Raw genomic sequence first — 13,559 nt, 5'->3', positions numbered from 1 at the left:
TTGGCAGAGTTGAAGGGCAGCCAAGGGGTGTGAGCCGTTTGGTGATATTAAAGCTTCTCCATTTTAATCTGAAACTCACCAGGCCTTTACCCCTGTACCCAATTTTCCAACTCTGTCCATGAAATGTCTGTGAATTGACTGTATAACCCTGTTCTTTTAATGTAGCCATTTATTGTTATAACTCTGCGCCCAGGACATACTTAAACAATGTATTACTTCCTGGAGAAACATTTTTATAAATAACATTTACGTCACATCCCCTTCCTCTTCTGAAACAGGCTCTGGCACACCCCCTTTTTGAGCCCTGCCCGCTCTAGCAGTGCATTTAATGTGCAATTTACTCAAACATTGGCTTTCTGTTTCTCTTCTGTAACAAAATTGTATTTAATTGTAGTTCTCAAGCCAACTAAACTATTGCAATACCCCCTTAAGTGGAGGCTTGTTTTTACTTAAAATAAAAGGATGATACTCTTTCCATCCTCCTCCTCCCCCCCAAACAACACACAGATTTGTTTCTCAAGCCTTTATTTTGAAGCAAATTACTTGGATTTGTTGGAATCTGTGTATCAGGGCATGGGTTTTCATTCGCTTAGCTCCCAAGTCTTAAGATCAGAAGCTTGTATATAGATTCTGAGTTGTATTAAGCTACATAGATGAGGTTGAAAATAAATTCGACATATCCATCAAGTTCAACTTATTTTAAATTAAGACAGATACTTATCCTATATATGTATTTACAGTAATTTGATCCAGATTAAGACAAAACCCAGCGAAACATTATCCAATGAGGACTCATAAGGGGGTTTGGAGGGTCAATTCCTCCCGGACTCCAATAATGGCAATGAGCTTTTTGCCTGGATCAACCTCCTTCCCATGGTTGGTTACTTGGTATATCCTTGTATTCCTTTCTAAAAAGATATCCGCACTACAGGCATACCACGCATTAACGTACGCAATGGGTCCAGAGCATCTTTGTAAAGCGAAAATGTACTTAAAAGTGAAGCACTACCTTTTTTCCACTTATCGATGCTTCGGTACAGGTAGGGAGTCGGTATTGCTGTTCAGGATGTGCTGCGCTGCCTATTGGGCGAGGGGAATCAGCACGTCACTACTACGGCGGTCTGTAGGGCAGAATAAGTGTCCGTACTTGCGAAGCGAGCGTACGGACACAGGTGTATGGGGCTATTGAAAAATATGTCCTTACTTAAAGTGAGTATCCTTAAACTGGGGTATGCCTGTACATGAGGTCTTTTCAACCAGTTCTCCAAAGGGGCCAGATCAGAAAGCAATAAGGAAAAGACTGGCCACAAGTTTATTGTATTCACAATACACACTTTCAAAACTAAAATTCAACATTTTGCAAGGTTTTCCCATATCTGTGCAATATACATTAACGTACAAGTGAGTGAAAAAATGCACTTTGCTCATGCTAATTTCATGGTTGTTGCTTAAGCAGCTGCAGTCCACAAACATTTTGTAAGCTGCCAAATGATCCCGAAACTACATGAACGGTGCTGCTTTATGACACTTTATTCTCTAGAGAGCCATTCATTGGCTGCTGAATCAGGAATAATCAGAATGTAAAGTTTAATTCTGGGATTCAGTAAAGAGCCTGCTACTTGCAGCGAAACAGCATACTGAGAACCATCACTTCTTTTATCCTTGAAAAATCAGACCAAAAGAAATGTAAAAAAAGTGTATGCACGAGTCACATCAAATGATATCCAAGCCGAAATGACCACAATCCAAAGATCCCCATTTGGCCTAAGGGAGACAGCTATGGTAATCGATTTGTAATTCCTTTTAAAAACAGGCCGTATCAGACACTGTAGGGCATTGATTATTTGTAAAATGTCTCTTGCTTCTGTCTCCTCACCAACAGCACAAACCTGTCCATTTGTTCATAGATGCAGTTTAAAATCAGGTGAAGTAGTTAGGCAATGTTTGCCGTCACAGAAGAAACTGGAAAATAATTATTAATTGAGATTTGTACTTGTCCTGACATCACCATAAATGTAGTTTTAGATAAAAAAAAAAAAAAAGTGTAAAGCCTAGGGGTATATTTTTATTGTATGCAGGTCTTTCAAAAGACATCAATGTAAATGTGAAGATAATGCATTTTAAAGTTGTTCATATTGAATTTACATTTACACAAACGGTCAGTCAGATGTTTGATGCTGTCAAATACAAAACAAGAATGAACTAGCACTCACCATGTCGAACATAATTCAGCTTGAGGTGCGATGATCCTGCATCTATAAAGCAAGATGCATACAACGATATACAAAAAACAAACTGGATCAGCACTCAAATTAAAGCAAAGCCTGACGAAAGGGGCGGAGAGCCTTGAAACGTTGCTCTATTGTGCACATATAACAGTGGGTCTGCTAACTTTTCCTCTCTGTGTTCTGATCTTTTCTGCACTGCTTTTTGTTGTTGTTATTGTTACACATTAATGAAGAAACTTGGGGAGACCAAAAGCTAAATGCAAGTCCTTCATTTTCTTTGATTTCATTTGAGTGCTGATCCAGTTTGGTTTTTGGACCGAGTCAAATAACCAAGGGCAGCATTGGCAGTTCCAGGACTCAGATGTGCATTTTTTTGCAAATAAATGATTGCGTAAAAGAAAATAAATGAAGCTTGTGCTTTGAGAACATTGAGAAAAGACAAATTGCCTTTTTCATGTAACAATTTTATTAAATTAAGTTGCTGACAAGTATATAAACATTGCACGATGTCAGCCAGACAGCTTTAATGTTAACAGAAGTCGTCACATGTTCAAATGACATCAGAATGCTATTCGCCAACATCTACGTTTATCGCGTGTTCACCTATGGGGGAAAAAAAAAAAAAATTCAGAATTCAGATGCAAGCATACTGCTAAGACATATTCATAAATTAAATATTTTTCTTTGCAGAAAATTTCAGCCAATGTCTGTATTCTTATTTTAAAAAGTTACTGATGCAAAATAGCCAACACAATGGCAGGTGGCCACAATGGATGGCAAGAATGGTCTTCTAATTGGGAAGCGGAAATTATTTCATCAAGTTGTTTAAAGCATGCCACCATGTAACATGCAAGAGTTCTGCAATTTACACATCATATATGAACCATAAATACCTTCCAGTCTAAAAGTAGAAATCTTGCCAATGCCAAAGTGGCTATTGTCAAGCAGACCATCCCTCACATAGAAGATAAACCCGTTTGCTTTCCTTAACTAGATTTAGTTCCAATATCTGAATTAAATGATTACATCATTCTTTGGCAACTTCATGAAACCATTAGTTCCATGAAATAAAATATGTAAGCCGTGTGAAACTGAACGGAGCAATTTTGTTGATGCGATTGCAGATTCTAAAAGGTTCTGGAGGTGTGTTTAAATGCATATGTCTAATAAAGCGAGGCTAAATTCCTTTTTTTCCCTTATGCTATTTAGCTCATGGTCCTGGAAAAATGAACATAAAACCTTTAGGGACAACAGAAATACAAAATAGTTTCTTCTATACCATCATAGAAGTAGATCACTGTAAAATACTGACCACATCATCGATCTTCAGAATACTGCGCACAGTTTCTGTAGCCAGAGTTAGAGAGCTGGTAGACACCAACAACGGCTGAACAACAAGCTCCTCCAAAATGTTAGAAATGCCTCCCTAAAAACAAAATTAATTGTAAGGTTATATTTCCTTGGAAACAATCCAATAATTTCGTCACACGGGAAAAAGTTATGACACAATGGTACAATTTCAGTAATGCGTAAAAAGCCCAGAACTATAAAATGGTTAACCGGGGCAAGGATTGTTTTCTTTATTTTACCAAATCACAAAAGGACAACTATAGGAATGGAGTTATGGCATTGCACATAAGCATTTTCAATAGTCATACAAGTAATTTCTTCTAAACGTTTATTCTACAGTAAAGGAAAGGTTACCTTTCTAATGTTAATACCAGCCGTTTTCTCGCCCTGTGCGTGTCTGTTTCTCAGCTCTGTAACAGTGGAAATAGGGTTGAGGCCTGCATTTTCAGCCAGTGTAGAAGGAATAATTTCCAAGGCATCCCCAAAGGCCCGTATACAGTATGACTCAATGCCACTTAAGGTCCGAGCATATTCATTCAAACGCAGGGCTAATTCAATCTCGGGGGCACCGCCTCCAGCAATCAGAAATCTAGAATTCACGTAAATAAATAAAATCATGAATATTACAAACCAACCACCAGTTAGAAACAGCCATTAGTATGATATATTAAATAGGTACACAACATCTGTAAATCAAATGCACCATCAATAAATCAAAAATTTAAGTTGGAAAACCAAAAGCATAGTTTCATACCTTTTCTTCACTAAACAGCGAATAACACAAAGGGCATCATGAATGGAGCGCTCAGCTTCCTCAATCACCAATTTGTTGGAACCACGAACAACAATAGTAACAGTTTTTCCAGGGTTAGTGCAGCCAGTTATCTAGAATTAAAAACATTAAATTATGTAACAAAGCACACAAGGGAAAATAAAATTATCCGTAAGTTTAACTGCTATCAAATGGACTTACCTTTACTAGTTTTCCAGAACCATTCAGACTAACTTCTTCAGCCAGTTCAGCAGATGCCAACATGTCTGGTGTAAACTGGTCTATGTGCGCAACTGGTTTGGTGCCAATTGTCTAGAAGAAAATAGTAATAATTAAAAACTACATCCATTCTGTGATCTAATACTTTTAGGAACAGAGCCTTTTCAATAGAAAGTAATCTAAATTCAACCCATTTCAGTAGTTTTACAGAAGCTTTAATATAGTGACACCCGCTCCTCCCCCCCCCCCCCCCCATTATGAACTAGAAAGGTTTACAGGGCATTATGGAGGGAAGTGGGTCACAAACTACAATGAATGAAGCCTTTCTAACAATTATCAATTGAGAGGAGACCGATACCTACATAGAAAATATTCTTACCTTGCATATGAACTCAATGTCTTCTCTCTCAATCTCTTTGACCACCATTATTTTCATTTTATTCAGAAAATGCAAGGCAAGATCACTAAGTGCATCCCTGGTAACACAAATTAAAATTATATGGAGTTATAAATGTTACTTTTCTTTTAAAGGACACTAAGTATTACATTTTTCCTGCTGAGATGTTTTAACAAAAATTCTGCAGTGCATTGCCATATGCCAATACATCAGTGAAGAGTTCCACTCTTCAAGCAAACCTACAATCTAAAAAACAAAGGAGTGTAAAAACAATGGGAGCTACTACCCATAAACTTAGCATTTGAGATGCACCTATAAAGTGTGTGAATAGTTCAGAATGCAAGTGATGTGCAGTCTGGGCAAGGTCTTGGAAGAAGATGGACGATGTCTGCAGTAGCTATTTTAACAATAAGGGTATAAAGGTTGCTGTACATTTATTCCTGACATGCCATTCAAAAATATCCAAACAGCTCAAGTCGTGTGTGTATGATCTAGATCAGCGGTGCGCAAACTGTGGGGCGCGACCCCCAGGGGGGCGCGACACTGCCGACGGGGGGCGCAGGGTTTACAGAGGCCCCGCGCGCTTCCCGAAGGCACCTAAATTAAGTGCCGGGGGAGCTGCAGGGCCTCTGTAAACCTAACTTACCGTGGCTCCGGCGGCTTCCTCCCTGCGTCGCCATGGCAACGCGGCGTCAAAACGACGCTGCGAGGTCATGTGACGTCACGTTGCTGTGGCAACGTGACGTCATTACGCCGGCGCGCGGGTAAGTTGGGGTTGGGGGGGCGCGGGAGTGAGGGGACAGCCGGCAGGGGGGCGCAGGGAAAAAAGTTTGCGCCCCCCTGATCTAGATCAGTGTTTCCCAACTCCAGTCCTCAGGGAACCCCAACAGGTCAGGTCTTAAGGATATCCCTGCTCCAGCACAGGTGGCTCAGTCAAAATGACTGAGCCACTGATTGACCCACCTGTGCTGGAGCAGGGATATCCTTAAGACCTGACCTGTTGGGGCTCCCTGAGGACTGGAGTTGGGAAACACTGATCTAGATGGATATATATCTGATTGAGGAATGACTGGTGTAGATATTACAGTTACATGTAAAACATATACAGGGGCTAGGCTTAGTTAGAGCCAGTGGCACTGCTATATCTGCAATAACCGATCTATCCCATTATAGTATACATACAAATGGTCAGCATTACACATGTTTGTTTAATAACATACCTTAAGATGGACTTCTGAATGAGAAGCACATTGCAACCAGCCTTCTTAATCTGTTTCACAAGGTTAAGGATATAGGCTCGCTCTTCACGCAAAACTCTGTCCATCTGAGCATAGTCCGAAACTACAATCTGATTATCCATCTGTAACAAAGGAAGATTTGTCCAATACGGTTTTTCTTTAACAGGAAAAATATGCAGAACATGTTAAATCTAACAGGCTATTATTACAACCATAGTTTTTACACGCTCATTTTGCATCCACAAGTAACAATAGGTTAAAACTTGGAACTTCGGGAATCAAAAATATACTTAAACTTCAGGTTATATGCCTCTCATTGTACAGATATGTTCCATTAGAGGATTCCAGGAAATATACTATAGCGCAGTACTAATGTTCGCTTCTCTGCTTAAAACTCAAGTTAATTTATTAGTATATTGGTTAACACCAGTCTAAAGAGACTGTAGCAGTTCTATTTTAACTTTTACAGTTACATCTATATCTCGTCTCAACACTACATACAAGCCCCCCCCCCCCCCCAACCATGTATGCAGTGCGATACAATTTTTACAGATATTACAAATACAATTGCGTCGATATTTTTTTTTACCGCTAGGTAAAATTGCTCCCCCTCCCTCCCCTTGTGGCACGAGTCGGGCTAAAAGGACATCTATAATCTATGGAAATCATCAATTAAAATTTACTTACACAGATATACATCTTGGCAATTTTTTTTTTAAAGTATATGGAATATGATTTGTTACTTAATGTTAAAGATTAAACGGCACAATCATCGATGTCTCAATTTCCCACTTCAAGTAACTCAGCATTTCTACGTGTTAAAAATGTTGATCATTTCGTGTTACTATAAGACCAAACTAGCCAAGTCTATTCTTCTGGGAACACCAATATTAACATAAAATGACCGACTGGGGAAAAACAAAAAAAGCTTACATCCGTCTTTGGAGCAGACAAGCAAAATTGAATCAGACCGATCTTGGCTTTTTCAACCCGAGTTACTCCAGTATTTGCTACTTTCTGCGTGAGCACGAGGCCATCAACCATTTCACAATCATCAATGGTTCCACTAGAAAACAGCAACATGGTGTTAGTGCCTTGAAGATTAGCCATCTATAGAGAAGTTATGCAATGTCTATACTCTTTACTTTCCATAGAAATAAAACATAAGGTTGTGAAAGTTAGATAGGGGACCATTTACATACAAAACAGACATCCTGACAACACTTACAAAATAAATATGATGGGTTCATGTCCATTTTTTACGGTTATTGCAGATTTAATGCATTGAAAAACGAAACTATGGCAATAAAACCATTAAGTGTCTAATTACTTACCCAAGTTTCTTCACAATTTTGATATCCCGGAGATCCACACTGGTTGCTGTCAATGGATCAATCACCTTCATTACGGCATCAACACTCATTGGAGCAAGCAGACTGGAATACTGAGACACAACCTGGAAAAAGCAAAAAGGAAAATAGAAAGCGATAAAACCCCTATAAGGACTGAGAAAAGTTCTTCTTGGCCATTAACTAACATGAAATGTTAGACGATCGGAAGCAGTATGTAGCCAGCATTTATTACGATACCATGTTATGTTCAGGAGAAAGTGTATTTTCAAGCATAAATGGCTGCTTTAAAATAAGATTATGCTTTACATAGAGATGTTTATGGAGATTACAGATTATGATTCCACATAAAACATTACAGATGCTATTCTAAAATGTAAAAGAAAGGATTTTATAAAATATCTTTCACTGCTTTAACTGATAGAGCAAACAAAATTGACAAAGGCTATTAGATTTATTCCCACCCAGCATGTCAAGTGATCAAATAGAATAGCAGGGAACAAGCCGAGGTCACGATTAAGGCAGTAAAATCTAAAATTAGGTTAAACCGCGATACATCATTTTCCTTTTAGCTTTAACCTATAAGAACCGTTAATTCAATTTGCCCAATGTGATGCTACCACTTATCAAATTGCCTATAATAAATTATGTACGTGAAGACATACTTTTGAGTTCAGTGAAGTTGTCGCACTGTTTAGCAGGGTTTCTTGGTCACTCAGCTTTACAGGTGTAGCGATACTGGTTAGAATCTCCACTCCTTTCTCTGCAGCCATCTGGAAGGACTCGGAAATGATGGTGGGGTGTATACCTATATATATATATAAAAAAAAAAAGTTATCTGCAAAAAGCATCAAAGTCAAACATTTTTGAACATACAAGAGCAGTAATCATTAGTTTGATCACAGCTTATTTAAAGTCAACCCTGTTCACAATCACATGGGGAAAATTTTTTTTTTTAAATGTTTGCGGGGTGGGGGGAGAGTCCGATATTTAAAGGTGCACAAGAGAATTAATTTAAAAGCAGTACCTTTCTGCAGGAGCTTGGCACAAGCATCTAACAGGGCACCGGCAATAACCACAACAGATGTAGTTCCATCGCCAGCTTCAATGTCTTGTGCTTTGGACAGTTCAACAAACTGAAAACAGGAAAACACGAGGATAAGACATTACTAGCACAAAATAATGCAGCATTTGTTACACTGATATTTCATATAGTTTGTCACTTTCCCTCTAATAACCAATGGCCATTTAAAGCCATACAAAAAGGTAGACGTGGACATTAAAGTTATTGAAGCAATAATCTTAGTAAGGAACACTATAACATTAAAATTAAGTGGGATACACAATTACCCACAAAAGTAAATCACAATGTCCAGCTTTTATTTTAAATGTGCTTTATAAATGAAATATTTAATAGCCTTTAAAATGTAGAATAGAAGATTATATTCCAGGTGTAAAATAGTAAAGAACATGCACAACACTGATTGTATTCAATGAGTTGTTTGCATGTTAAAAAGGTGTCATGTGCTTAGGGATAAGAGATTTACAAAAATTGCATTACATCTTTTTGAAGGATTTGCTAGAACGATTTGTGAACTTAGGTTAAAGTGGCCCTTTCACATTAAGGCAACAACATACATATGGTTGAGAAATTAAGGGTGAAATAAGATACCCCCTTCATACCCCTTGTGTTTAAACAAACAAACAAAAAACCCTTTTCAAACTTTAATAAGATTTAAAATAATTCTGCCAATTATTTAAAAGCATCTATAGCATATTAAACACACCGGTCAATCCCCCTCTATTGACTGTTTTCTGGGGGACTCCATCCCCTTCAGCAGGTCTTGGCATGCCACAGAACACAAGCGCACGAGAGATCAGCAAATGACCTTGTAGCTTCCAAGTTTTCCTTACCATCCTTGCTGCTGGGTGCAGAACCTGCATTTGTTTCAAAATGGTAGCGCCATCATTCGTAATAGTTACATCTCCTTTCCCATCTTGAATCTTAAAAGAAAAAAAATAGTGTGTTAGGCCAATAGCCAGTAACGATTATTAATCTTATATGGAACACAAATATAAGCAATCCCTATGTGCTCAGCAACTTACCATTTTGTCCATGCCCTTTGGTCCAAGGCTGGTCCTGACAGCATCAGCAACAGCTGTGAAAGAACAATCTTTTTAGACTTTGATTTACAAGCACAGGAATAGGACAGCAATGAGACATGTAATATTTATGACCCACATTGGACATATACACCGTTTAGAAAAAATGGGACCCTTTTTATTTATCATCATAGCTTACAGCAAAATCACTACATTTCCATGAAAATTGAGCAATTATAGATCTGTCGCTGTTGATTACTACAATAAGAATTTGATAATCTAACAAATTCTTTGGAATTGCTGACCTTAAGTGCATAGCTCGTTACAAAATGGTGTTTAGCAAAGAAGATACGCACGTTATAAAGTGCTTGTGACAGAGCAAGAATTATTGTCCAAAACGCTTTACCCGGTCAAGGATGGTCGTTAGGAAGACTTAAAAAAAAACCTAATTTGAGTGGGAGAATCTGTATCAACACGTTATTGATAAATGTAATCAAATGTTACATATATTAAACAATAAATTAATTTGTTTAAAGCAATCCAAGCAGCCTTAAAAAAAACAAAAAAAAAACCTTTAATATGTGAATCAATACAATCCACACAATGATTAGCCAAGTTGCCAAATCGATGAAGATTCGGCTTGGGGGTTCACTAAATGACTGCAGAGAAGTATTGTCTCAGTATCTGTGACTTTGTAAATGGTCGCTATAGAAAACAAAAAAGGCTTGTTACATTATAATATGATGGAGAAAATGTACCTGCTCAGCTAAGTACAATGACTGGTACTGGGAAGTTCTGTCTGAAATGCGCATCTGGTTTTGGCGACGTCAGTCTTAGTGACGTCACTGGCGCGACTCAGACACAGGTCTCAAAGACAGATAATACTGTTTGTAAACATTGCAGTATAACGTTCTTCACTAGAGAGTTGTGACCAACTACTAAAGTTCAGCCCAATATTACTATAGGATCCGGCACCATTGACATTAATTCCCAGACTTATGATCATAGATTAAAAAAAAAACACACTTTTTATGGGGCTCTTTTAAAGATATAGCCTTGAACAGTATAATGTGGTCTGCTGGGACTGTACATGGGATATAATACTGGACACCAATGTTCCCTCATCTGTATATATGGATACACTGTCTTGTATTGCAGTTAATTTAGGTCTATTTCATTCACTCCTGTCACGCCAGCCCAGACCCCGATATACTACCATTGAGACCATACATGCAGCATTTATTAGTCCCGTGGGTGAATACAGTCGCAGCTACCAATTTATTGAATTCATTTTTAACCAATTAGTTCCAGTGTTAGTCCTCTATCCCTATAATTGTTATAATAGTTTATTAAAGGTTATGTTTTACATTTGTTTTTCTGTGAGGTCTTAAGAGTGTATTCCATAGGATCCTTTCGTAAATAAAAATGTTCATCGTTACATAACAGTCAAAATTATTATTATTTTTTTTAAATTTAAAATGCTAAAAGTATTTTCTCATAGCAAGCAGTCAACGGGTTATTAAATACACAAAGCAGATTTCTACACCCAATTGTTGCAATTGAGATGGTCCACAAGAGGATTAAGACAGAGGTGCACGACCCCTCATTTTCTGTGAGGAGGGGGGTGGGTGGGGAGGAGGGCAGGGAGGTTACAGAAGCCCAAAGCTTCCCCAAAGGCATTTCAATTAAATGCCGGGGGACCGCACAAGGCTGCAATTATAGTGGCAGCGACGGCGCGAACAACAAACCTAGTCTATGAGGCCGCGATTCTGGAGAAAACAAAATGTTTTTGCCGCGTGACACCTGGGTCACGTGAGCAGTTCAGCCAATGAGGGCAAACCGCTCGTGACGCCACGGCCCCGCACAAATCGCTCTAGCGACAGGCGCGGCAACATGCGCTCGGTCACGCGACCACTATTAACACGGCCTAACTTCACTCACCTTTGTGTCGGGTGACACGTCGCCATGGCAACCCTGCAGCAAATGACCCTGCGTCGTCATTTGACGCTAGAGCCAAGCAAGAGAGCAGGCAGCGGGGGGGATGATAAAGGGGCAATAGTTTGCACACCCATAGATTAAGATACTAAATCGTATGTTACGATCGTACCTGGTCAACAAGAAAATCTATAAAACTACTCTCCTCCTGGCATCTCTGTAACCAACAGCACCAACAGAGAACCAACAGAGAGAGGAGAGACTGCACCTGGGTGTAAAGGAGACAGTTTACAGTCCAGTCACCCAGTACTGAATCTGTGTTAGCAGCTGTGAAGCTCAGCGCATCACCCACACCTGCTAACTGTATTGTATTGTATGTCTTTATTTATATAGCGCCATAAATGTACATAGCGCTTCACAGTAGTAATACATATCATATAAATAACAAATAATATAAATAACAGATCATGGGAATAAGTGCTTCAGACATACTGCAAGAGTAACATTAAGGAAGAGGAGTCCCTGCTCCGAGGAGCTTACAATCTAATTGGTAGGTAGGGAGAACGTAGAGACAGTAGGAGGGAGTTCTGGTAAGTGCGTCTGCAGGGGCCAAACTTTATGTGTCATGTGTCCAGTATTATCCACAGTGCTATTCATAAGCAGATGTGTCTTAAGGTGGGTCTTAAAGGTGAATAGCGAGGGTGCTAGTCGGGTATTGAGGGGAAGGGCATTCCAGAGGTGTGGGGCAGAAAGTGAGAAAGGTTTAAGGCGGGAGAGAGCTTTAGATACAAAGGGGGTAGAAAGAAGACATCCTTGAGAAGAACGCAAGAGTCGGGATGGTGCATAACGACTGCATGTCCTAGCCCTGCATGGTACATGCACACCCATGTGTGCCCAAGGGCATCACCCACACCGGTTAACTGCACATGTCCTAGCCCTGCATGTACATCCATGTGTGCACCAGGGCTACAAGTATCATCACAACAACAACCACCCCACTGGAGGGGGGAGGGGGGAGGGAGAGGGGGGAGGGAGGGGGGGGGGGGGGAGGGGGGGGGGGGAGGGGGGGGGGAGGGGGGGGGGGAGCGGGGGGGGGGGGAGGGGGGGGCAGGCTGGGACAGCCCCCTCCATTTGTCAACTGCAAAGTGGGAGGAAACATCACTATATCATCCGGTGTCACGGCCTATTCTGTAAAGCGCTGTATACACCAAAGCACATTATACCGATACATGCACACATGGCCTATTGTATATTACTAATCCAATGTAAAATAAATCCTTATACGTGTTTTCACTAGACTATACCGTGTACAATAGTGATTATTGGACAGATCTGACACACAATGACCAGTCAGGACCGCATTAGGCCTCATACGATACTGTTTTGGCCTCCGGTAACACATCGGGTTACAGGAGTCCTAATGAAGTCTTGGTCTCACCTTTGCCCGCCGAGATGTTGCTGAATCGGATCTGGGCCGGTTTATCCCTGTCCTGGTAGGCGCCCATCTTCCTGGCCGTGCCATTACTACCTGCTGCTACCCCTTTGGAACCGGAGATGTCTGGCATTTTGTTTTCTTTAGCTCGATGAGTCCCAGTTGACGGATGGAGGTGCTGTCCGGGTGCCGTTAAGCGTCGCTGGGCGGAAGATGGCGGCGGATGCTGCGCGCCCCTGTGCTGCTGTCAGGATCCTGAAGCTTCCAGAACAAAACGCCGGTTGGAGGTTGGGTCCTAGCGACTTGGCTGTTCTGCGTGGTGACGTCACAGGGCGGGCCTAAGCGCGCCTGAAAGTATGCCCTGCAGCTTTGCAGGCAGCACGTAACATTGGGTTTAGCAACCTGTGCAACTGTGCAATCAAGACTCTGTGATTTCATGTTTTAATATATTGTTATACTAATAATAACAATAGTATATAAATAATATTATTTCAACGTATTATTATTAAATACAATATTATAGATTAATAAAAAAT

The 13,559-nt window shown here is 40.1% G+C and overlaps 1 protein-coding gene across 1 annotated transcript; it reads right to left on the bottom strand.

The window, feature by feature from the left end:
* Positions 1-2,676: 2,676 nt before the first annotated feature.
* On the bottom strand, positions 2,677-13,316 carry CCT4 (chaperonin containing TCP1 subunit 4). The gene is made up of 14 exons (XM_075596157.1): positions 13,030-13,316; positions 9,660-9,712; positions 9,468-9,557; positions 8,581-8,689; positions 8,219-8,361; positions 7,539-7,660; positions 7,138-7,270; positions 6,187-6,326; positions 4,949-5,045; positions 4,552-4,662; positions 4,333-4,463; positions 3,933-4,167; positions 3,541-3,654; positions 2,677-2,831 (listed from the first exon to the last, which is right to left on the bottom strand). Exons 1-14 carry the CDS (start codon positions 13,154-13,156, stop codon positions 2,817-2,819), a joined length of 1,620 nt encoding a protein of 539 aa, XP_075452272.1. The 5' UTR covers positions 13,157-13,316; the 3' UTR covers positions 2,677-2,816.
* Positions 13,317-13,559: the final 243 nt, after the last annotated feature.

The sequence above is a fragment of the Ascaphus truei genome, chromosome 4 (genome assembly GCF_040206685.1).
Source record: "Ascaphus truei isolate aAscTru1 chromosome 4, aAscTru1.hap1, whole genome shotgun sequence".
Taxonomy (NCBI): Eukaryota; Metazoa; Chordata; class Amphibia; order Anura; family Ascaphidae; genus Ascaphus; species Ascaphus truei.
The sequence above is the reverse complement of the archived record's forward strand: the minus strand, read 5'-3'. Positions and strand labels throughout refer to the sequence as shown.